Source organism: Tachypleus tridentatus, chromosome 6 (genome assembly GCF_004210375.1).
Source record: "Tachypleus tridentatus isolate NWPU-2018 chromosome 6, ASM421037v1, whole genome shotgun sequence".
Taxonomy (NCBI): Eukaryota; Metazoa; Arthropoda; class Merostomata; order Xiphosura; family Limulidae; genus Tachypleus; species Tachypleus tridentatus.
The window spans coordinates 85,742,065-85,768,025 of record NC_134830.1 but is presented as its reverse complement, the minus strand read 5'-3'; the positions used below and the strand labels follow the sequence as shown (position 1 = coordinate 85,768,025).

Sequence of the window (25,961 nt, the reverse complement as noted above, 5' to 3'; positions counted from 1 at the left end):
TTAAGAAGCTAGCCCTTAATATCCAAATATAACACCAGTATTCACAACTCTTTAGTAACACACTTGGTACTCAACAATGCAAATGATCCTGATGCATCACTTGTGAATATATTGTTATCAATACTACACAATACTATTTTAGTAGTTCAGAAGATGACAGATTTTCTCTTGTGGTAGGGAACAAGTATGCACTTTTGTGTATCATTAAATAAAAATGCCCCAAAAACAAATTAATTCATAAACAAGGTTCTACTTATTCAAACAGCTGAATTATTTTATTTAAATAAAAATTTTTCTTGTTCATTAAATCACACAAAACTTTAAAGTAACACAATATTTAAAGTGTGTGTGTATTTCTACATGTTTACTAACATAGTTTATGCCTTCAGTATCTTACCACTAGTTCTAAAGAAGTGGTAGCTCAAAATATTAACCGTATTAATAAATACATACTGTACCAGTAATATTTAAATAATTTGTTTTTTATAATGGTTTTCATTTCTATCAACACTTTACTTAATGACAACTGTGTATTTATTTGTTTCATCCAAATATTTATTGTAGCTGGTAAACCACTTAAATTATATTTTTAAAAAATTATTGTATTTAATTACCAGATATGAAAAATGCATTTGAAACACTGCAAAAACAAGTATTTTACACATTGTTATTTTTAACATGTGAATAACTAATGAAACAACATACACATGTAAAGCCCTATGTTACAAAATACTGAAACTCAATTGTATCCTAAATATACCACTGTGAGGTGAGACTATCTTTTGTAAAGTTCAATTTCACTCTTGCACACTTTTAATATTTTATAGTTGCAGTAAAAACACTTAGTAGTTTTAAGAAAATAAAATCTATTGAGTATTTATTTCAAAACCTGAAAATGTAACTTTTCACCACAGAAAGAGGAATAGATTACATTTAGTCCATTTCTACAAGCATATACTGAAAATATTGTTGGTTTAACCTGAACCACATCATAATAAAATCAACTGCCTTATATATCTATTGCAGCCTTCTAGACCACATACACTAATCACAGAGCTGCATTTGCACATTTACCTCACTGGTTGATTAGCTTGGTTAATTCTACAACATATTGCTAAAAAATGAAAATGTACAAATATATATATTATTTAACTTAGTTCCTTATAATGTTATGCTATGCCCTAATTTTTGTTTAATATAATGTTTTTGCAGTTTCCATCAATAAAATTTTCCATTCTTGAATGATAATTTTTAAATGTCTTCTGCATACAACAATATAACCACAACTCAAAACTATTTAAGTTATGTATAAGATGATTAAAATATGAAAGAAATGGACATCATGAATTTAGTACAAATTTTAGTAATACACCAATTAGGGAACTCAAAATATATAAATTTTCTACAAAAGTGTCTACTTAAAAATAGTTTTAAAAAAGTGAAACAAGAAAACCAAAAAAAATATATACACAAATATAAGGCAAACAGATAAAAATAAGTGATAAATTAATTCACTTTGTACACTATAACTAAAACTAATTGTATACACATACAGTCTTACCAAAAATATTATTTGTATACATTAAAAAAGCATATTTAAGACATACCAGTAAATTCTTCATCAGAGTGATCTTGAGCTTCTCTGTCAACCCATCGCATATGAACATGTTTTTGATGTTCATGACACATAGATGCTGTTGAAAATCTCATACAGCATACAAAGCATGTGCTTTCAGTTTTAACTGTATCATATGAAGTACCATGCACATAGGAAAATTGAGTTTCTCTTTTTTCTGTGGTATCAGATGACATGTGTCTACCTTCTTCCATGTGTTTCTACAAAAAAAACATTTTCTTTAATAATAATGAAAATTATTATATTATATAATTATATTATATAATTCAGAAAATATAAAACAGACATGCAATTACCCTGCAAAACAATCATACCAACCAGAAGAAGCATTGACAAAATTTTTTTTGAAAATAAAAAAGAAATATGAAAATTAAATCAATGCCATTTTTTTTTCATGAGAGACTGGCCATCAAATTGATTGGAAATCAACAATAATTTTATACAAAACAGTTTAATGCATAAAAAGAAAAATTGTCGAAAGTTAATTAATCAAATTCTTGCCCAATTTCAGCATCTCCCAAGGACACTTTTAAGCTAAACACCTTCCTGACCTCTTGTGTCCTTATAGGAATTAGAAGAAAAGAAGTCACATAGGAATTCGCTGATCAGTTTTTTCCTGCCAAAACACAATGTGCAATTGAAGAGGTCACACAAATGTATTGAAACTAGTTTCACTGATTTCTGACTGAAGTTTTTTTACTAATTTCTACACACAATATTGTGTTGTCTTCACATTAAATATTTTGCTTGCAATATACGTTTTTTTATATCAATATATATCAATATTTGTTGCAGAAGTAGTTCATACCATAAATAAAATGGACTTTAAGGGAAAATAATTTTGCAGGAACGTATCCCTATTAACACTGTTTCTATAGGAAATCCTACATACCATAAAACACAATTTTTTAAAGAATGTATTCCATGCATTACAGCAGGCATACTAGTATAAATAAATGTATAATGTTATGAATTTAATGCTATTTAGGAAAACTAAATGTAGTTTCATATTAAAATTTGAAGTCATCCTAGAAGGAAAAAGATTATCTCAATCTCTTTTTTCCAGTGATTACAAGGTGAGACATATTTACCAATCTTGAATAAAGTTAGGGTAAAGAAAATATAACGTTTTACTGGGGACAAAACATTACAAATTTTGGTAGAAAGTTTAGACATTATAAAAATAAAACCTGAGATCTTGAACATGAAGAAAATGACTTAATTATAATGTGGAAATTGCCTAGAAGTCAGAATACTATACAGAAATAATATATACATGTTCATGAACAAATCCTTAGTAAAAATGCTTCATTAAAAATATGATTCTGGGTCTACAACTGACTTGTAACATCTACTAAAGGTCTGCTAGATTTTGTGAAGATCCATAAACCATGTTAAAAGTTATAATATGGAGACTATAACAAGTACAAAATGGTTACAAGGTCAGTTGATTCAACCAACTTCATAGAAAGAAAGATTTAAATGGCATAAAAATTACTTTTTACATTTGTAAGTAAAGATTTCATTCCTTAGTTACATTGCTTACAGGTATTAAGAACATTACAACAGCCTTCATGTCCAGTAACAATAAACTTGTGTTCTACATTCTATATTAAAGTGTGTCAATACCTCAAACCAATAACACTGAACTCTACAATGTGAGTTGTTCTGTAAAGAAAAACAATTTAGTCTTTTCTTCATAGTCAAATTTTCAGTTGAGAGGATATACAGAAGTATTAAAAAGTAACTGCTGTGATAATGACTAAAAAAATTTGTTGTAAGATATAACACCCAACAAAACTGTTATGTCTTTTTAGAAATACCTTAATTTCTTCTTCAGCTGTAAAGGTTAAAGAGCATCGACTACATTTGTAAAAAACAGTTCCAACTCCAACATTTGGTACACCTTGATTATCTGTTTCTGGTCTCTTGGTAGAAACTACTGTTTGTGAATTTCCACAAAGGGTAAGGTGATCAGCCAACTGATTCTCCTCTTCACAGGGATAGTGACACTTCGAACATGACCAAACGTGTGGTGCTAGAAAAATCAATCTATAGAATTAAGTTCTGAACATATGTCACTATCAAGTAGTTAAACTCTTCAGAATGATTATTTTTATTTGTTGAGATAGCAAACTAAAAGTCCAATGTGTTTTATTTGTAATGTTTTGTTTTATATTCTATATTTCATACTCTATGGGTCATGGATCAAAGACCACATCATCTCGTTTGTTGACTTGTATTCAAAATTTTACTGAATTACTACTTCAATTTATGTCATATAAGTTTGGAATCAAATTGTAGACCATAATTAAACTTTAATGTTATGTATGACTTAATTTGCTTACTTAAAAATAAATATTAAAATTACACATCAAAGTGTAGTTTTAATGAATCATGTGGTATGCTGAATGCAGCACTCTTTAAAATAAATGTTTGTAATGTCAAAATACTAAGTTTACAGTTTTGAACAAACTAAGAATTCAAATTACTAATATGGACAAGCGAGAATACAAAATAAGAACTTCGAATCTGTTTTGCTGAGATATAGTTAATGTACTGAATCAAACATGGTAACCCCATTCAACTCTTTCCATTTCTTAAAACCATCCCCTATCTACTTTTACTGCAGTATACAACATGTGAATAACCACTCAACAGCTTAGAACGTCCCCAGTGTGTTTTCTCAGCCATTTTAATCTTTGAAAAAGCCACTGCATTCTTTGAAGTTTTAAAGGAGGTAGATTGCATCTTTCATCTACTCAAAGTCTCATATTTTGTTAAATCTAAATAAATCTTAGTTACAAACCTTAATAAGCTATAGTGGAATTATATGGTATCAGTGACGTTATGATTTTTTGGTTATTTAACTATATATATATAAAACCTATGAAACATTAAACATCCTCCATGTGCAAAATTTTAAAAAGGCTTAGCAACCTACGTCCAGCAGCAACCGAGTACAAAGTTCACAGTGAGAAGAGATAATTGTTTGCTTTACTTCTTGATTTATTGTTCTATATTTAAAAAAAAATAAGTTTAATAATGTATTTCTAAATAGTAATAATCTATATATAAATATATAATTTAAAATAATTCAATTGTAACTGTACATTAGAAAATACTAGTCCACTAAAACACAGGCGAGACAAGGAAAACTAGAGGCCAGTTTTATACTACTGAATATTGACCTGACTGCACATGCACTGTGTCAATGTAAAGCTATGTAATGTTAGGTGTGCATGACTGAAAGGTCAGTATAATAAAAAAAAAAGATATACATATTCATATAATCTTTTCAGATTAACTAAAAAGTGCTGAAAATTTTTATGCTCTTTTTATCAATCAATAACAGTGAGGAGAAATACAGAAGATATAAAAGAAGGAAGTCCAATTAGGACACTGAAAATGGTCTTTGATACATATACTCTCAACATGAAAATTAACCCTGAAAGAAGGTAGTATTTTATTTCCTAAACACCTCTCAAATAAAAATGCAAATGTTAAGAAATGACAGGAAATTATTTTCCTGAATAAGACTAAAAATTCCAGTGAATAGAAAACTGGCTGTCAATTTTTAGAAGTTAAAATTACAAATGTCCAGGGAAGAAAGCAAAATCCATAACACTGAAGATACTAACAGAGCCATTAACAAAGGATCAGTCTCAAAAAGTAAACTCCAATAACATTCACCAAAATTTTAGAAAAAAAAGGAAATCTGAATCCAGGCTCAAACTGGGGACAGCCTATGAGAGATAGCATGCACTACTTGAAAACAGAAGACATTAGAAAGCTAAGTTCTGAAAATATTATGGATTTTTGAATGTTATTAGGTTTTATTATTTTTATCTTTAAAAATCATAGTTGAATAATACAAAAAAATAAATTTAATAAGACTGGAGAATAAAATAGTAGGTATAAGCTTTTAATTTATATTTCAGTAGTGTAACAGTTCTTTATGTTTACTTTTAATTAGACAAATTAAATACACTGTTTTATTTAATAAATACAGACTTACAACTAGGTAACTGATGTACTTATGCATAACAACACTAACAAAAGGTTACTGGTATTTAATAATAGTACTGAGTATTCATTTTAACTCTACAAATAAAACAAGAGCTAAGACTAGTTCAATGGTTAAGCATTCCTACTTTGTTAGGGGTGATAAGTGCAATGAATGGGTTTTATTCTGAAACTCACTCTGCACTACTAAGCATTTTTAATGAAGCTAGTAGTGAAAATGTTCAATTTATATGAAGAGTTTGCAAGTTAGAAGAAAAGATGAAGGCTATTCTAATTAAAGTTGCAGAAACAGATAAATACATGAAAAGTACAAAGTGAATGAAATGACATCACGACTTCAAGAGAAGCTTAAGTTTTTACATGCAATGGAAGCATCAGCTATGGTTTAACAATGATATTCAGGAAGTTAGAATTGGTTGGTTTGGTGTTTTATGGTGCAAAGAAAATAGTCTATCAGTGCCAAACATCCAGTTAAAAATTAAAATTAAAGTAAAATTATTAAAATTTGTAAAAAAAATTAAGATAAAACAAAAAGTTTAATTTTTGAATTAAAAACACAAATAGCATGAAATCCAATTTTTAAATTTTTCTACAGCAGTAAGAGAAAAACTACAGTAACACAAGTTGTAAAGGACTTTCTGTAGCATAATGGTAATTCTATAACTTGTCAAGTTGAGTGATGGGTTAGTTCACAAATCAGCATTAGTCACCTAAAGTTGGCCTTTCCAGTCCTGGTCTTAAGTTATTTGACTTTACGGTCATTTTCTAATTTCAAATCAAACCAGTTGTACTTTGATTTTTGAAAGGTAATCACATTAAAAAAAGGTCTAATTTATAAATTAAAAAACTTACATAGCATTAAAAAGATTAATGGCCTTTAAAAAACAAACATTTCTAAGGTGGACAGTGTTACCAGTGCCAATAACACTGTCTAACATTAGGGGTAAACCTTGGGACAAAACATGGTTACAATGATGCCATTGTTGAGAGTGGCAATGATGGCAAGACAGTAAAATGTGGCTTATTGTGACCTGAGTGTTACACAGACTAGACATTACTGTATCAGTCCCAGATAAGAGAAAATCATGAATTAAAAAAATGTGACCAATGCGTTGTCTAGTTAGAACAACTTCCTCTTTCCAATCCTCATGGGAGCAATACTGCCAAAGTCCAATAGAGGGTTTTATTTGGAAAAGCTTGTTTTGATACTGCTCAATCCAAGTCGACTGCCAACTGGCACAGAGACGAGCCTTGAATACAGGACCATAATCTAAGGATCAAACAGGCACAGTCGTGATAGTGCCAGAGGAGACAAATTTAACTGCAATGTCAGCAAGCCAATTCCCACAAATACCAATGTGGCCTGGTACCCAAAAAAACTGGATAGAAGTAGATGTTAAAAAAAATGGGACAGTCAGTTTTGAATATCAGCAAGAACAGGGTGAGAACTAACATGAAACTATTCCAGGGCCTGTAAAGAACTAAGCAAGTCAATATAAACAGTGCAAATTGAGTAATGCTTAGCTTATGTGATCCAGGGCAAGAGAAATGGCACACAGTTCAGCAGTGAATACAGAAAATGTAGAGGAGATTCTGAGCACAACTACCAAACCACAACTAACCATGGCAGAGCCCACAGTCACCTGATTTTGAACCATCTGTATAAATAGGAATGGAAGGATGTTTTGCAAGATGTTCAGCAAATAACAGCCAGTACTTCCAATCAGGAGTATCTGCCTTTTTCAGATGACTTAAAGACAGGTCACATTTGGGGATTGTAATAAGCCATGGTAGGATGGGCTGACCAGTGGACCAGCAAAGCATAGTCTAGTTTCAATCAAATAAGAACAACAAAGAGATGGCTTTAATAAATACAGTCTTAAAACTAGGTAACTAATATACTTAGGCATAACAACATTAACAATGACCCTAGCTTAACTGTACCAGCTGACTGACCCTAAAGAAATCAACCCAAAGACTGCCCATCTACAGAAATACAAGGCCAAAGTGGTACATTAGGGTTGGACCCCTTAACCATCAGGATCCTCTCCTTCCCTTCACAGGTCACCACACTCAGCAAATGTGTGAGTGGATGATTAGATCCCAGAGAAGGTAAACTGAAAGAACAGAACTTTCCCTGGGAAATCTGTGGATTCCTATCCACACCTAGGGAGGAAGTTAGAAATGGCTATATTAGGGTTAAAAGTATTGAGGTTAATTGTAACGACCCTATTCTATTGGTCAACAGATTTCAGCCCTTAGCTTATGTAGACGAGGAACTACAGCAGAAAGGGAAAGCAAAGCCAACAGACAAAAATATGGATTATTAAGTTGAAGAGGTTATAGTTATGAGCAACTCCTTCACCTGGCATGTGGATAAAATAGTCTGTGAGGTAAAAAGAGAGAAAAGAGATTATGGGGCACAGATGGAAGACATAACTGGCAGAGCAAAAGAAATAATGATGGTGACTAGCAACAATGCAGTTTCTGCTGGAGCTAATGATGTAAGGAGTAAGACAGAGAATATAATAATTACATGGGGATGATAAAAGTATTTAAATACAAAGGCCATAAATTAATTGTATAAGGGATATGGCCAAGAATTAATTATGGAGGTGAAATTTTGAGCAGGACATTAGGGCTAAATGTGAGGCTAAAATAATATGTAAGGATGAGCAAATTAGCTGGTTGAACTTGTGGGAAGAAGAAACTTTTTGGAATGGATAGTTTACAATTAAGTTGGAAAAAGTCTTTAGAGAAAGAAATGGATAGTTGTAAGTGAAAAAAAAAAAGGCTGGTTCACAAAGGGCATAGAAAATAAAAGTAAAGAAAAGCAATGCAAATTTAAGATATTTAAATTGACTGGCACTACATAATATTTAAAAGATCAAGAATGTTGATCAATCAAAGGGTTGACTGGCATATTGATGTTCCACTTTTTGTACTGATTATCTCAAACTGGTGGATATTACATCATCTAAACCACCAGCCAAATTAGCAATAAATGGTTATAGCTATATTTGCATGGAACCCAATTAGGAAAGCACTGTCATAGTCAACCACTCCAGCAGCTTGGAACTGATACATGGTAAGGAATCCCATGCTCACTAGAAGACATGTAGAATGAAAATGCATCAAAGAGTCCAGAAACATTGCAATGGATGATCATGAAACCCTATTTTGAAAAGCAGACCATACCGATTTATTCAATCAAGGTATGATAGGGATAGGCAAATTTATGAAGTGAACATCGCATGGTTATTCACTTGCAGGTTGTTTTTTATTGTTGTTGTTGTTTTTATAAAATGCCACATCTCAGTGCTGAACACTGCAAAGCCACAAAAGATAAAGCATGAGTCAGCATGGCTGTATGGTGTGGATTTAGGGTTAAAGAATACCTGATCAAGCAGCACTTGCCACAGATCGAGATCCATGTGACAAAAAATAAAGATCCTGAAGAAAATAAAGTATGAATAAAAACTTACCAGTTAAAGTTGCACCAAAGTCTGATTATAGCCAGAGGCAGCTGATGAAACTCTAATGAAAAGGAAATCATATTATGGATATAGTTGGAGATGAAAGTACTGAAAGTGGTCCAGATGTCAGATTGCAGAATCTTCTCCACTGGATGATGATAAAGATGAGATGCAAGAAAAAGAGTTAAACATTGGATCTGATGGACAAGGTGGACCCAAGTAGTAAAGATAGAAGTTGAAAGATCATGATAGGAGAACTGCAAAGAGATCAAGAGTTGTGAGCATGTACCCCAGAAGGGTGCAATACACACTGTATAAAACAAAGAACAGAAACAGATACCTATTCAGAAAGACAAGAAATAGAAGGCAGCAAAATAGGAGAGAGGAGGAACAGCCTGTCAGAACTGCTGAAGTCTTTGACATCCACAAGTTAAGAGAAGGAAATACATTTCCTGGGAGAGATGAAACATGAGGAAGTGGTTCAAACAGAGGTATATCAAAAGAATGTTGAATGACTAAATCCAGCAGAGTAGAATACCAGAGAGGGAGATGTACATGAAAAGAAAGAATAAACAGGGTAAGAACAGGGGAATTAAAAGTCCTACATTATCAGAACACAAAATGCACTGGGTTAAAGGCCATATGAGATCCAGAAAGCAAAGAAACTGAAGATCCATGGTCAAAAAGCTAGGTGAGAAATTTCTACCACACAAGACATATCAGGTTTGTCAGTAGGAAATCTGCTTGTAGTAGATCAACTGCAGAATACATTCCACTTACATAGGTACACCTCCATGGAACTAGCTAACAAAGTACGGACTTAACTTGTAAAACTTCACTGTCTGGATGAAGGCCAGGTGAGAAGATTGGGATGTAAGTTGTGATTGATGCTGATGAAGAATGGAGGGAGTAACTGTTGTAACCTTGGAAACCAGGGCTGAGTTGACCAAGAGGAAGCAGACAGGCAGGCTAAACAAGGTGTGAAGTGGACAAGAAAAATTACCCAATTAGGTAATCAGAAGGATGGATATACATATGATATTTGTGTGACCAAATCCAGACTGAAGGCATCAACTGCAAGAGCCAGTAGATGAGGTACAGGCAACCAATATAGAGGCAACTTGACGTTGAGGCCTGTTACAAAGACATCCCTGTTGGAAGATCCTCACAGATGGTAAAGACCCTTAAAAATAAGGGGCTCTTATGCCCACCACATGGGATATATCTATTTGGTGTGAAAGATGATTCATGACCAGATTGAAAGCACCCCTGCACATGACATACAATAAGGCAAATGTGACATGCAAGGGTCCAGAATAAAATATCCTATGTACAAAAACAAAGATCTCTGGACTGGATATGCCTTAGGTGAACAATATGCACTATCCCCATAGAAACATCCAAAAGATTTATCCCCACACAATGCTGAGTAAGAAAAAAATATTTGATGTAAGGCCCAACATAGGGACAGAACTTCAACAACAGAGACATGCATATTGGTTTGTCTGCTAGTAGATGGCCTGAAGTTCCCCAGTGATTGGCCCATACTCTCCTTCCCCAAAGGAATACATCCATAAAAAGATGTAAACCTGAATGCAGGGAAGAAAGTAGCACACTTCCCAAAGTTTGGCTTAATCCAGTTGCAACTGCAAATTGTCTGGCATGGAAGAAAAAAATTGGAGGTGAAAAGAGGATCCTAATCAAAGTTCCATCATTCATGAATCACCTACAAAACAGATCTCATATGGGCATGACTGAGAGAAACCAGTGACTTCATGGAAGACCACATCCCCAACAGCAATAAAACCTTCTGAGCATTCAGGACAGAACTGAGAAGGCATGGTGAACGAAAAGTACCACTTATCTAAATTATAGAAGGCAGAATTCTACTAATAGTAATGTTAAAAAAAAAAAAAAAAAACTGAAATGGAAGAAGTATGAAATGGATCACAAAAAGAAATTCTCCAAGTTAACTATCAAGTCCAGCAGAGCTGCAAAATAAGATTGGCCAATACCTGTTCAAAATGAGTTAGAATAAGCCAATTGTTTTGCAATAATGATACAGCAGTCCTTGAGCATGGTGATAACGTAAAAGGCCCGAATAATCTGACAAAACATTTAAGATGACAAGAAAAGTTTGAATGGAGAGCCCAAAACTGTTAAACTACCCAGAAATGGATATACCAAAGATAAGAATGAGACTAAGGTAATATTGTTACATGTAGATAAATGATGGAGACATACCATAATGTCACCCACAATTCAGAAGAAAACAGCCATATTATGAGTTATAAGACACTGATCCCTGGTTTTCCTGAGAACAATAAAATGGCAAAAATAAAAATAACATTAAATTATTAGAAACAGGTTCAACTGTCCCCTGCAAGAGCAATACCTAAACCACTTCTGACGAATGCAGAGATGCCAACTTTTTCAAATGACTGAGCGTAATGATTGTAGACAGATTTATCATTTGTGGCTAGTAGGCCTAACCAATGCCTCTAAGCTGTTTATTATTATATTATTATTATAGCTATTATTATTTATTACTGCTATAAATTGCTCATTTATGCCTATGTTTTGTGTATTTAATAAATAAATTTTTAAAAATTCTTTTCAAATTCTGTACAAAACGCATGACTGTCACTGACTTTTGATGCAATGACAGGATATTTTGCACTATACTCTTTCCTAAATTTTTGATTCACAGTTTTAGTCCTTTTAGATTTGCCAGAAACAAGACAATCTGGTGAATGAGGCCTCTTTTTTCCATCTTGTGAACGATCGCATTGGTGTTTCTATGCCACTTAGAAAACGAGAAATACCCATCTGCACAAGTGCTGATTGGCTGACAAGCATTGATGACATAACTATGGATTCCCCCATGTACCCAGTATGGAGAAGCACCGCCCTCAAATGTTTGGTAGACATCAGAGATACAAATACTATTTATTATTTCAAGCACAAACACGATTATTGTAAGTAGCCATTTGGACTACGACTAATATATTTATTATCAAAATTTATTTGTATCTCACTAGAAATTTTCTTCTCAACCCTTTCAAGCCATGGGGGAACAATTTATCACTTTATTGTATAGGCCTATATAATATATAATAATTTGGGAGTTGCAACAAGTCGTAATATTTGTCTGTATGAGCATATAGTCGTAATGTATACACCAAAATCATAATGGTTGGCATCTCTGCGAATGTTGGTAGGTCCCAGGATCTTGAATAGAAGGGAAGGAGATGGAGAAAGGATAAACCAGAGGTAGGGAAAGAAATGGGAACAGGAGGAGTATAAAGCCCTGATGGAAACAAAGTAGCCACAGTAATAAGATAGGCAGAACTGTAGTGGACCAGTTTCACAAAAGACTCAATAATATCCAGTACGGGTTCAACATTTTACATCTCAGAAATGTGGCCATATGTGAAACTCTGAAAGAAATAGAGGGTGGAGGGTAAATGAACCCAAACCAGTAATGCTTCACTACCTATAAGGTTCCAACAATAAAAGAAATCATGTAGTAAATGCCAGTAACAAGTAACCTAAGAACTGCTGATGTAAAACCAAACAGACAGCACAATATAAGGAAAAGGCAAAATGATGAAAAGTCCTCAGAGGGTATAACATACAAATCCCCTCACCTAACTACAAGGTTAAGGGATCAGCAAAAACACAAATATCAGAGATGTGAGGGAAAAAAACCAAAAAATTGGGAAGATCATTCATATAACAAAAGACAAGGTGAAAAAGAAATATGTCACACAGATAAAAAAACAAAAGTCTGGAACAAAAAATCCATAAAGATTGAATTACTCCCACAAGACTCTCAGTAAACTATGGAGGCAGATAAAATGAAGTCCTCATCAGCCAGCAAAGGCTTTGCAGTTTCACTAGGAATCTGGATGAATTCCAGAGATAAAGGTTAGACCATGTAACAATCTCTTATTGTACAGAAGCAGATAAATCCATCATCAGGTTGCATGCATCAAAAGCCAAAAAAGCACTAGTTAATGTTGTAACCCTCAAAGATGTGAAATTAACTTCAGTATGCCATTGCACAGAAATGTTTAACCAAACTTGAATTAACTGATGAATCAAATTAAGTTGAAAATTAACCACTTCCTGAAGAAAACAAAGTCTAGCATGTTTTAATAAACAACAAAAAACACATTAGAACTCAAACTTCACCAAACAAGTAGTGATAGTTGAGTATAGATGCATAGAGGGAGAGACATGTAACACATGAGTGTGCTATGCCTCCTACTGATGGAGAGGTGGCACATGATGGTTTACATAAGAAACACATTGAAGTCACTTGATTCCAACAGCAGGGTGCAGAAGACTTGTGGCATATGTAAAGATCTGCAGTAAAAAACATGTTGAGAATGGTTGTAAATGTCAGGATTTTGCAATAAAATGTGACAAACATGTTTAAGTGTTCCTCATTAAACAAAAATTGAGATTTTAAAATATCACTTGATGTGATGTTGCTGGATGAGAAGCTGATCCATCAAAAATCATTATTTCCTGACAAACCATTAAAGCAAATATCATTATGAAAAATATTAAATAAGATACCTCATTTGTCTAAACAAATATTACAGTATAATAATCAAGTGAACTTAATTATTATAAGTTTAGTAATAACTTTTACATCTCAGAAATGTGGCCATATGTAAAACTCTGAAAGAAATAGAGGGTGGAGGGTAAATGAATAAGCATTTACTTATAAAAATGGTACTAGTAATTTTGCACTAAATAGTGCAAGACCACTGGGAGTTGCACCTCCAGAAGAAAGAGGGTAATAATGTACAACTAATACTTCTAAATTTATTCACCTAAATTTTCTCATTTCTATAGGTTTATCACATGTCAAGCTGGACATCAAGCTATGTTTATAACATAAGGATAACAAAAAACTATTTGTTCCTTCAAGAATATTCCTGCACACTCATTTTTAAGATACAGAAGAAGCTTAATCATGCCTCTATTTTAAACACTTATGCAATAACAGCCTTCACTACAACCAAGAGTAACTTATTCCATTAGTTAATAAACCTCTTAGAAATATGTATATAATCATCTTAACTAGGGCCTCAACAAATCTTTAGCACCAGGTCTCCACAGCGACTAAAATTTTCATCATGGTGCTTATTATTTTCTTGTGCATCATTTTATTTGTGCATACAGAACTTAAGTCTAAAACACTTCCAGACTCTTTAAAAGTCTGAAACTGTTTCTATTCTTTGAGTCCTAAATTGAACTTCCTTTCTAAGATTTTAATGGAGGATTCAGCACTTCATGTTTTTTTTGTGTGTATATTTTCAGGAGTGAAGCACTGCAGTTGTACAATACATTACTAATTTCACACTATTTTGTTTTCCTTCTTTCTATCAATTCAACTAATCACAATGTGTGTTTATACTCAGACAAGACCAAAGGCAGTTAGTTCAAGCTATATTAACAAGAAATTATTGTTGTCATGCTTGTTCCTGTGAAACTAATCTACTGTATAAGTATTTCCAACATCCAGTACAAACAGTAGTAAAGTTAGGTTAGATGCATGGTTTCTGAGTTTTGGGGCTGACTCCTGGATCAGAAAATATTTGTTAAAGGTCTGTCTTAACCTATCCCCATAACATAACCCTTCTAGTCTAGAAATCGGAGTAAAACTACAAACACTTTCAAAAAAGGCAATAACCTTTCTTAGAAAAGAATTCCAAAACTGTACAGGGCATTTTAAGTTAGCTTAACCAGTGACGTGTGTGTGTGTAAAGAAGCTTGCCTCTTTTGACTTGTAATGAGTAAATCTGTAAATATACCCTAAAATTCTATTAACTTTGTTACTGTAAACAAAAAACTTTAACAAGATCCCAGTCTTTATTCATGTTGTTAAGTTACCACCAATATTAAACGTATGACCAAATTTATAACCCAAATGTAATATTTTGCATTTACATATGTTTGTCAAACTTTAAAACAAAGATTGATTAAAGTCATTTTACAGTACTCTAGTATAGTTAAAAAATTACTGAAGAGTTTATTGTCATCCACAAACTACTAATTTACCAATTATGCTCCTATCAGTAATTAAAAAAAAAAAAGTGGAGGCTTAAGCACTGGTCCCTAATACACACCACTTATAACTAAGGGCCATCCATACAAAATAGAATATTTGAAAAAAAGTTTAACAGGTTAAAAGTAGAATATTTCCCTTTACTGAATCCATGTTAACTGTTTATAATATCATCCACTATATGATTTTGCACATCTTCAACAATTCTTTCTAGAACTTTCCCACAAACAAAAAATACTAAAAAAACACTAACTGACCCTTCAATTTCCAGGGCAACTCATTATAAATACAGAATAATATTAGCAATCTGCTAATCCTCAAACACACCTGTCCACTCTACTGAACTACCAAAAACAGAAAAGAAGCTTATATGTCCAATCTTCAACCTCTTTTAAAACCCTGATAAAACACTGTCAAATAGTGATAATTTTTAGTTCCTCAGTCTTTTTACTTGAAACCAAAAGAATAATATATAACTGATTCAAGTTAATTCTAATATTTCCCTTAGTAGTATGTTAAGGACTAGAAATATTGCTGTTTTTTTGTGCAAACAGAATATAACATTTAGGAACTCAGCCTTTTCAGTAAAAAAATATTGCTATCAGTTTCCCTTAAAAACTGATTTCCCATTTTAACATTTTGCTTATGCTAACGCATTTCAAAATTCTTGCTGTTACCCTTTTGGACATCCAATATATTTTATATGCCAAATTTCTGGATTTCAAACTTAGTTGTGAAATTAAACTTAAATTTGTGGATATTTTTCCTTGATTTATTTATTTTATGGCTATAGTAAGACAATGTTTAATCTTCCCTGTTGTCATTTTCCTTTTTTTTTTAAATGCAACTAATTCTTATACATTTTCAAAATCTGTTTCATGCCATCTTCTTACTCTTTATAATAATTCAATATTGATAATCTTGTCTTATACATCAACATTGGCTTTTCTGATAATTAAGAACTAAAATTTCATTCCTTTTTTATTTCAAGATGTAACAACAGATCAAGCATGATTTTGCAATGATAAATTTTCATATAACTTTACCTACTTCAACTGTTACAACACCCTCATTAGTAGTTAATAAAATATTAAAATTGTATATCTTACATATGGGCAATTAACTTATCATAATCATTGATTATACTGATTAATGTGAGGTAGTTTAATCAAATAGTCAAAGTTATTATATAGATTAAAGTCATGAAAATATCCAAATGATCAAAAGTAATGTTTCCAATTGTAACTATTTTTGCTTACTATAACTAACCAGTAAAATAAATATTGTCATAATGATTTCTCATTAATATTTGACTAATTTCATACTGTTCAGCTTATCTTATTAGTACCACAACTCATTATTAATATTTCTAATTGTTACTAATTTTTAAGTTTTCCAACCCTTCAAGTATCATACAAGAATAATCGATTAATCAAATACAACTGATAAACAATTCCACTAATTGCCAAGCTCTAATATCTGCCCCAGTTAGCTTTCTGACCATTTAGTACAGACCATTCTGAATTATTTCAAGAAATGTCTCCTCTACTACTTCATTCCATACAAACCCAATAAATGTCTAAAATTCATGTTTCTCTTAATTATTACATCAGTATCCTTATTTGCAGCAAATCTTCATAACAATACATCAATAAATTCATTTCTATAAATGGGTGGCCTATAACAATTGAAATTTAAAAACTTTCTTTGAATTCTCTTACTGTAACTCAACTAGAATCAGCCTTGTGACTGTTCTGTCTTCAATCTGCATTGGAAGCAGTCAAATCCACTATAGACAAAACTTTATCACTCTCTTTAAAACAAACTGTTGTATAACTTATAACCTTAGAATTTTACAACAATCGACACCATCAAGATTCTCTAAGACTAATCAAATATCAGTAATTTGCATTACATCATAATTGTGACTTGAACCCTAAACTCATCATGTGTGTTCCTGAAACTCCTAATATTCAACTAATATCAACAACACTAATCTTTAAGATGGGCAAACTTATATTTAAAACTATTAGTCATCTTATTATGCTATAAATCTTTATATCAGTTTCCTTATTTCCCCTATGTTAGCCTATTTAATTGTTTATTCCCAGGGACATCTGCAATGTACTTGTTTGACAAGATAAAACATATCACTTATTGCCACTTGTGACAGAAAATTATTTTTCCAGTTCATGTCAAAAAGACAGTATTTTCAAGGAAAAATAATTTACACAATTTACACACGGCCACAAGAAGACTGACTGACTTTCAGCCCTCAGACAGGTGGAGCTTCAGCAGTAACACAGAGCTGCAACGCATGTTCTCAAAAAGTGGCTTCAGTGAACTGAAGAAAACAAGGAGAATAAGAAAAAGCATAACTGTAGCAGAGAATGGAAAAAAAAACTTAAAAACAGGTTGCCAGGTGCTACAAGGAATTTCTGAATAAAATACAATAATTATCAATAATGTAAGAGTATTGCTCAAATATTAAATTACACAAAACCATGCAGATAATTTTTCATGTAATGTTAAGAGATCATTAAAATAAAAAAATCCAACAAAATAGAAAAGATGCACATAGCCTCAGAGTTTGAATATAGATGGCACAGTATATATCAAGCACTACTTTTGACATATCAAATCTCTTCCCCTAAACATTAAAGGGAAGTCACATGAAGTTAAGGTAAAGGTCATACATATGCCTGATTAGCCAACTTTACAAAACAAAAATTATAAATTCAGAAATCAGGTCAGATTCTAACTGAACATCTCTCTCAGAGTTGCCAACAAAACAGAAGTGCAGAACTAAGAAAAATCTTACAATCAAGACCTGCAATTTAAACATAGTTAAAAGCAGGAGATTCTGTCAATACAGGTTAGGGTAATAAACACATATCACACAGTTAGAATATATGTATCAAAAATAATTTAAATTTAAAAAAGTTAATAAAAGATAAAACCAAAGAACCTAAATGACAACCAAGATGTATATTAAATTTCAGTTAAGCAAAATGCACAAAGAAAGCTGGTCTTATAACCACACAACAATAATTCACTTATTATTCTATAAAATTACTTGCACTAGTAAGCAAATAAGTCATAAGCATGTTGTGAGAAAGAAACTAACTGGCTAATGGTCAACATTACACTGCACAACAATTTTTTTGAAAAGTTTTGCTTCCTGAAAAGTTTTTGCTGATTGTGACAGGTACATGGTGGGTATGCACGAATATAGTTTTGGTTTTGCTTCATCCTGTAGGAATTGTGAGAAATAGGCAGTTAACTGTTTACCGGCAATAAAGTATTTAATTGTGTTTATGTTTCCAATACACTATTAAGTTCAAAATATTTAAAAGTGTTTTGCTCCTGATTTTCGTTTGTATTCAATGTCTAGTGCATCACGTTGCAGTGTCCGACAGTAGTCAGCAAACACTGACGGATTCCAGTTGCCCTGATATCATTTTTCCATTGTAGCAATGTCCTGGTGAAACCAAGATTTCAATGAAACAGTACGTGATGGGCACATCTAATCTAGATGTGATTTTTGTGATCAGCAACTAAAAGTCTATAAGGAACACCCAACAGTGTTCAAGAAGCAAAAACTTGTTGTGCAGTGTTATCAGTTCAGTTATAGTATTTCAATGCTAGGTATGTTAAGAACTATTATTTTTTTTAATAAAGCAAGCAGCAGTTTTTCTGCTGGTAGGATTTAGCAAAACTGACCTGAGAAACAATGTAGTACATCAACACATTTTAACTCTTACAAATTTGAATTCTAAACAACCAAATCACCTATATTTAGTTTTCTCTGCAGTCTATTATTCAAACATACAATCACTTATCAAGAATAATGTATTTTTACAAGCACATATAGCATATCACTATTTTATAATAAAATAACTTTTGTTTTTAATATTCCTTACCAGTTTGTACAGCATGAGCCTTCTGCATGTGTATAACTAACTCTTCTCTTTCCTTGAAATGTATCTGACAAGCAGGGCACTTAGAATCCACAATTGAAGCAAAATGGCTCTGTCGTACATGAAGCCTTAATTTGTATGGTTGAGACGTGCAAAAGTTACAAAAACGGCAGACAAAAGTTCTCATGCTATGGACAGTTTTCATGTGGTCTAGGTGAGAAGTAATGGTTGATGATGGGTATGAACACAAACTACAATAAAAAAACCTTCCTAAAAATGTAATCTGGGATTCTGGAATATTACGCACAATTTTTCCATGGATAGATGAATAATGCTCTTCAACTTGGTTAAGGTTTCTCAGAAGAGCCTGACAAAACCGACACTTGGATTTTAAAACAGTGTTCTCATTCACATTAGAAGGCATACATACAAACACACAGTTTTCATTATACTGGGCTTTAATGATGGTAGAAACAAGATCATGAACTTTGCGGTAATGTTTTTCCAGGTCTCGGACGGTTTTTAATTGTATTTTTTCAGGGCAAATCATACAATTCTGTATTTTTTCATTGGGAGAAAAAACCTGAGAAAATAAGTAAACTCCCACAAATTCATCTTTATTTTCTGCCTCTTCTACTGGTAATTCACTTTCAATAAGCAAAATAGTGTTAGGCAATTTTGACATGGAAATATCATCAGAGGTGTCAAATGTACATTCTTCTAGTCTAGGCAAGCCAACGATATTACGTTCCTGGGAGAAAGAAAATAATTTCTATAAAATAAAGTAAACTTATTATGCAAGGGATAAACAAAACAAGCTTATTTCCACTTCAGTGTCAAGCCAATGGTATTATGTTCCTAGGAGAAAGAAAATTTCTATAAAATACACTTATTATGCAAGGGATAGACAAAACAAGCTTATTTCCACTTCAATGCCAACCAACCTCTGTCATAACTTCATAACTTAAGTATTAGTATTTTAGAATTTTCAGTGTAAAATCATATTTTCAACTAATAGTTTGTCACTAATTCTACTGCATTAGCTTTAATTTTAAGGATATATTTTTCTTCCTAAATAAATGAAATAAAATACCATGCAACTACACATCATTTCTTATTATTATATATGTCACCTTTAAGCATTTGATCAAAGAAGACACTGTTGCTCATCCTAGATGTATAACAATTTCAAAGTATTTGCATAATTTCTGCCACTGAAATACAATTAGTTCAAAAGCAGCTTTAGTAGTTCAAAAATAACTTAAGTTCAAGAAAGAGTGAAAAACTATTTTGCAATAAAGTATTCAGGAAGATAACTACAGTTAATATTTTCCTTACCTGAAAATATATTTCTGATAGATGCTCACCTCTTCATACAGAATATATTGATCCCTCAATCTGCTTAGGACATTTTACATGCCTTTAGCCCTAAGCTAACTCCAACCTAAAAAACACACATTTAACATAAACGTGGTATTGCATGATGACATTATTAGATATTAGCCCTCCACCAACAGAAGGGTAAAACAGCCTTAATGTGCAGCAGCTACCCAAAAGCTCTTGCACTTGAAATAATTTCAATCTTACGTGAGACATGAAGAAATTGTATCAGAGGTGATAAAGTAGGTGAGAAGATGTGTTGAGGTATGTATCAGAAATACATTTTCAGTAACAAAATGTTAACTTCTGACATATCTAGAGAACAGCAAGAATCCCACAATGAAATGGTGGAGAGGCCAGTATAAAAATTAAATTTATATAAGCAAGCCACATCTCATTTCAACCAGGGTATACTCTTCTTCTGGAAGGAAAGAAGAAAAAGGCAAAATAGTCTCTATGTGTCACAGGGATGGCTGGAAGGTTTGCATAACCAACTGAGCACCCACTAATAAGTGGCTAGCAAGCCAAGAAGTGTAAAGTGTTAAGTTTCTCACCTCAACTGAACAGACAGATAGAGATGGGGAAGCTGAATACATCCTGTTGCAGAAGGAAGATACACCAGTTGTATGAGGAAAGACCTGCACTATACAGACAGTGCCACCACTATCCTACTTCCCACAATCAATCAGTGACAAACTCTCCAAGATCAACCACCTCAGCAGCTAAGAATTGGTAACTGGCAAGGTCTCCAATGCATCACATGAAGACAATTTGTGTTGGGAGACTCAAGGATGTGCCCAGATCATTCTCCTGGTGCAGGATTTTTTCATAACAATCCATGGAAGGTACAATCTAGAACAGGCAATTGAGTGATTTTAACCCCACAAGGATAACTAGTAATCTTGTGAAAAACCCCATCTTGAGAGTGGATAGTGGAAGACATAATGCAGATGGGTTAAACATTTCTTGTTACTGCTGGCACAAAGCAGATTTTATGAAATAAGCATAGTATGAGAGAACAGCAGACAACTAGCAGGATCTCATAAGAAAGTGATAAAAAAAGTATTTACCCTCATCAAAAACAGTGTGTAAAGTAAAAAACAGAAAGAGTTGAATGTCTACAGAAGGTTAAAACAGCCATAAGATGAAGGTAATGAGAGATAATCATGCCAGGATTCACCCACATTCCAGCTGAAAGATATTGTACAAAGGACAGTAAAAATGAAATGCAACTGAGGAACAGATTTTCAAATCTGATATCATAAAATATGAAAAAAATCCTTCAAGTTTCAATATCCAGAGAGGAATACACCAACCAGTAAAGACAGAGAGGTGCCACAACAAAAAGGATTACAAAACAGAAACATATAAAAGATGGAAAACCTGAAAATAAGGGGAACATACCAAGTAACACAGAACAGTTTGAACTGCACATAGATGATCCACGTCCAAATGAGCATGGAGGTAAAATTTAAAAGGGAAAGATATAGCAGAGAAAGAACAATCACCTTCACCAGCCACTAAAAGCTTCTTAAGAAAGGCCTGATCTGGACAGAGGAGTATTTACAAGTATGGCCAAAGTGTATGTAGGATACATCAATGACAAACATCTGAATTACAGCAACCACAGGTAAGAACATGAAGAAAGACTGTCTTCAGAAAAAAATGATACAAATAACATGAAGCTAAGGGTTTGAAAGTCACCTTAAGGTCCCAGTCAAGCATGAGATCAGGATAAGGGTGTAAGTGAAGATGGAAGGCAAAAACTAGAGAAAATAATACCTGATGACAACAGACATAGTGAAATGTAATTGATAAAACTGCCAAATAAAGAGCAAGAATGGAACCAACAACCCACAGTTTAAACATTTATGCAAAAATGTTTAAAAATTAGATAGTCCTGGACAGTTCAGAGGAAAGGGGTGGCAGATGGACCACACAAAAACTTGCCACTTCCATTGATAAAGCTGAAGGATGACATGGATATAATAAGAATACTACATAATCTGAGGATCTGACACTATAGGTGGCAGACCAGATAAACCTCACACATGATGAAAGACAACTGTGATATTAGGATAAGAGAGGAAAGAGACAGGGGAGAAAAAAGGAAACCTGTAAGTCAAGTGATACAACACAGTAAACCATGGCTGTACAGGTAAAAGAAGAACCACTAACAGAATCCGACAAGCAGTGTCACGCATCAAGACAAGGATATAAGTGAGGAGACAAAGAGGAGAATAGCATTAAAAAAATATGAAGCCACTTCTGGCTGAAAGCATCAAAAACTAAGCCTGAACAATGATGAACTGAAGACTAGAAGAGTGGACATTTGATGTCGAGAACAGTGGCAGAGGCATTAACTTTCTAATAATGAAGTAAATTTATTATTCATTACAGTTTCCATATTATAACTTTTAATACACTCTGTGTATCTTCAAAAAATTAGGTACACAAAAAAAGTTAAGTTTTTCAATGAAGTATTTTTACTAAAGCTTTTGCAATGAATATATACAGTACTTCTATATATTAATGAGTGCTAAGAGATTTCTATATTTAGATTAAAAATACCTTATCTCAAACATCTCATATTTCATTTGCATAATCTTTAAAACTTTCTAAATAAATTTCAAATATTTTTTCAATAAAACTTTGTTTTACATTATTTTTTCTACCCTAACTCTACACAAGTGTGGTCAATTTGACCAACCTCACAGCAACAACAAAAAAATCTAAATAAAGCTAAGTTACTTTTTTCTTCTATAATGACTTCAAACTGTAAAAAGAAACATTTATTTTCGTAAACAGATTTGAAACCCATAACATCATATATCTATTTATACTTACATTTTATTGTTTTATTATTAACTATTATTTGCACCATTTAGGTCATAAATCACTTGGTGAACATGCAGCTCACCTTATGAAAATATTTCATCCATCTTAAATGACACAAGTTTGCTATTTTTACATTTTAGTTACTTTTATAACAATAAATAAATAATACTCATGAAAAACAAGAAAAAAAAGTACTATACTATACTACTGCAGTTCACATTAAACACATGATTTTAAGGGAGTCAGGTGAAATTCAGTTGCATGCAAATCTGACAGGCAGATGTATGAGTAATCAAGCTATTATGTATAAGAGGTGAGGCATTGTCTTGAAAACTTAAATTATGATTAATAATTTTAAAAATATTTCCTTTCAAGACAATTCTAAAGAAAAGAATGAAGTTATTTCAAGTGTAAGTGCGTAAGGGAAGTTACTGTGCACAGAGGTTGTGTCACCCTCCTTCTGATGGAAATCTATCATTACATCTCAACATGCTGTACTACTGCAGTTCACATTAAACACATGGTTTTTAGTGAGTTAGGTAAAATTCAATTGCATGCAAATCTGACAGGCAGATATATGAAGGGTCAAGCTATTATGTGTTAGAGGTGAAACTTTGTCTTGAAAACTTAAATGAGTTGTGGTCTCTGATAACAAGACATCTATCATGATCACTTATAATCTTGTATTATTTTAATTTGTTAAGCCATATTGTATACAAAGACCAAAAGGAAATAATGTATGGAATTCTCTCACTGCAACTATGACATACTTAAGGGGTTAAACAAATGTGTTTTCTACAAACAAAATATTTCATACCAGGATTTGTCACCTATGGAATTAGCATTCCAAGCATATTTTAGGCAGCCATCATACCTGATAAATTTAATCAATGGGATTGATAGATTTATTATTCATCACTAATTATAACTGAAACAAAAAACTATTACAGAATTGATACTCTATATTACACATTAAAAACAGAACGTTAGTACAACACTTTCCAGAGATTTCATCTTAAATAACAATCGTCACCAATTGCAAAGCTGGTGAGAAAAAATTATGTCCTGTAGGACTGTTAACATTGTTTTAACAGGCTGAAATTGTATAATCTAGTCTTTAAAACATAACCTAATACCCAATCAAGAAAAATTGCAATATTTTTGGATAAAACAAAAAGTTCTGTGCTCTACGTAAAACTATAATACACCATTTAACAGATAAGTCATCCTACCATCAACATAAGTTGAGATAAGATTTAGTTCAATGCTTTTATATCAAATATGATAGCAAAAACCATTTTCCCCTAATTATGATACTGCAAATTACATAAAAACTATTAAATCTACAACAATACATGAATCAAACAACTAGAATTCCATGAGCAAGATATACTCTTTCTCTACTATTTCTTTCATTAACACTTTTCTTTAAACTGCTTAATATAACAATTTCAGTATTTTTGATTTAGTATTTTCTTTTAGATATAATTTGCATGGAAATTTTAGTATATACATATTTATGACTAACCTAAACTTCCTAACTGACCAAACTCATTACCACATTAATTTTTGCCTTTAGCATAATAGCATAAGTAGGTAGTTTGTTTTCATCAGAAGTTAATAATATATAATTCAATACTTAAAAATTAAAACATTTATTTGCACAATAAGACATGGATAGAAAATGTAAAAAAATAACTCGGAAAATGGACACAAGATGCCGAAAAATGGAAAGAACTAGATAATAACTTATTTCTGGGGCTAAAACAACTAGAAAAATGAAAAACTCATGCAACAAAACAAAAAAACATTAAAACCCAAAATTCATAAATTAAAATATGTATATATTAATGACTTAGGATTAAACAAAGTTATAAGACTAAAACAAAACCATACTATTTGGAACATTCTAAAAAACTGGGAAGAATTGCATTGTTGCATATCTTGATACATGAAGATTCATTAATAAACAAACTGTTTTGTTTCACACTCCCAGAATAATTAAATTATAAAAAATTGACTATTTAACTAATTAAAAAGATTTCTGTTGAAACAATCTCAAAATATCTAACATACCAAAAAAAGAAGAGGTTACTTTTAAATTTTTCAAAAGTCAGCAAAGCTCATCACTATACTTGAAAATAAATATTTAATATATACATACATGCACACACAAGCAATGAAAAGGACTTTTTCTTAAAGAGTTCAAGTTAAAGATACAAAAATGCAATCTGAATATATATGATGACAAGAAACCCACTTAAGGGGGAACTGTAGTTAGATGTTAAGATAGAATTTAAGGTGTTTCATTATGTTGTTTCAATTTTGATATGAATTCTTGTATAAATAAGGCTTCTTTGATTTTGTATTTGGTTTTTGTACATTGTTCTATACTTTATTTTAAAGTTTCTAATACCCATACCAGCTGTCTTTGCAATACAATCCTATTGTTGTTAACTTTTAAAACAAAAATACTGCATACAATATTGTGTCTCACCTTACAAAAATTAAGATATTACCAAAGAAATTTTTAAAAACAAATATTTCAAACCTAGAACTAATTTTAAGTTTTTCTTGATGAAAATTAGAATCATGTTATC

General features: G+C 32.2%; 1 protein-coding gene across 9 annotated transcripts in view; it reads right to left on the bottom strand.

Annotated features, from left to right (window-relative positions):
• The window catches only part of LOC143252951 (uncharacterized), a 120,850-nt gene that overhangs the window by 30,905 nt on the left and 63,984 nt on the right, over positions 1-25,961 (bottom strand). For all 9 annotated transcript variants that reach the window (XM_076505890.1, XM_076505895.1, XM_076505887.1 and 6 more), the window contains 3 exons: positions 19,147-19,894; positions 3,460-3,674; positions 1,608-1,836 (listed from right to left, as the gene is read on the bottom strand). In XM_076505890.1, the coding sequence (XP_076362005.1) occupies positions 1,608-1,836; positions 3,460-3,674; positions 19,147-19,894 (1,192 nt within the window). The remainder of the gene's footprint in view (positions 1-1,607; positions 1,837-3,459; positions 3,675-19,146; positions 19,895-25,961) is intronic.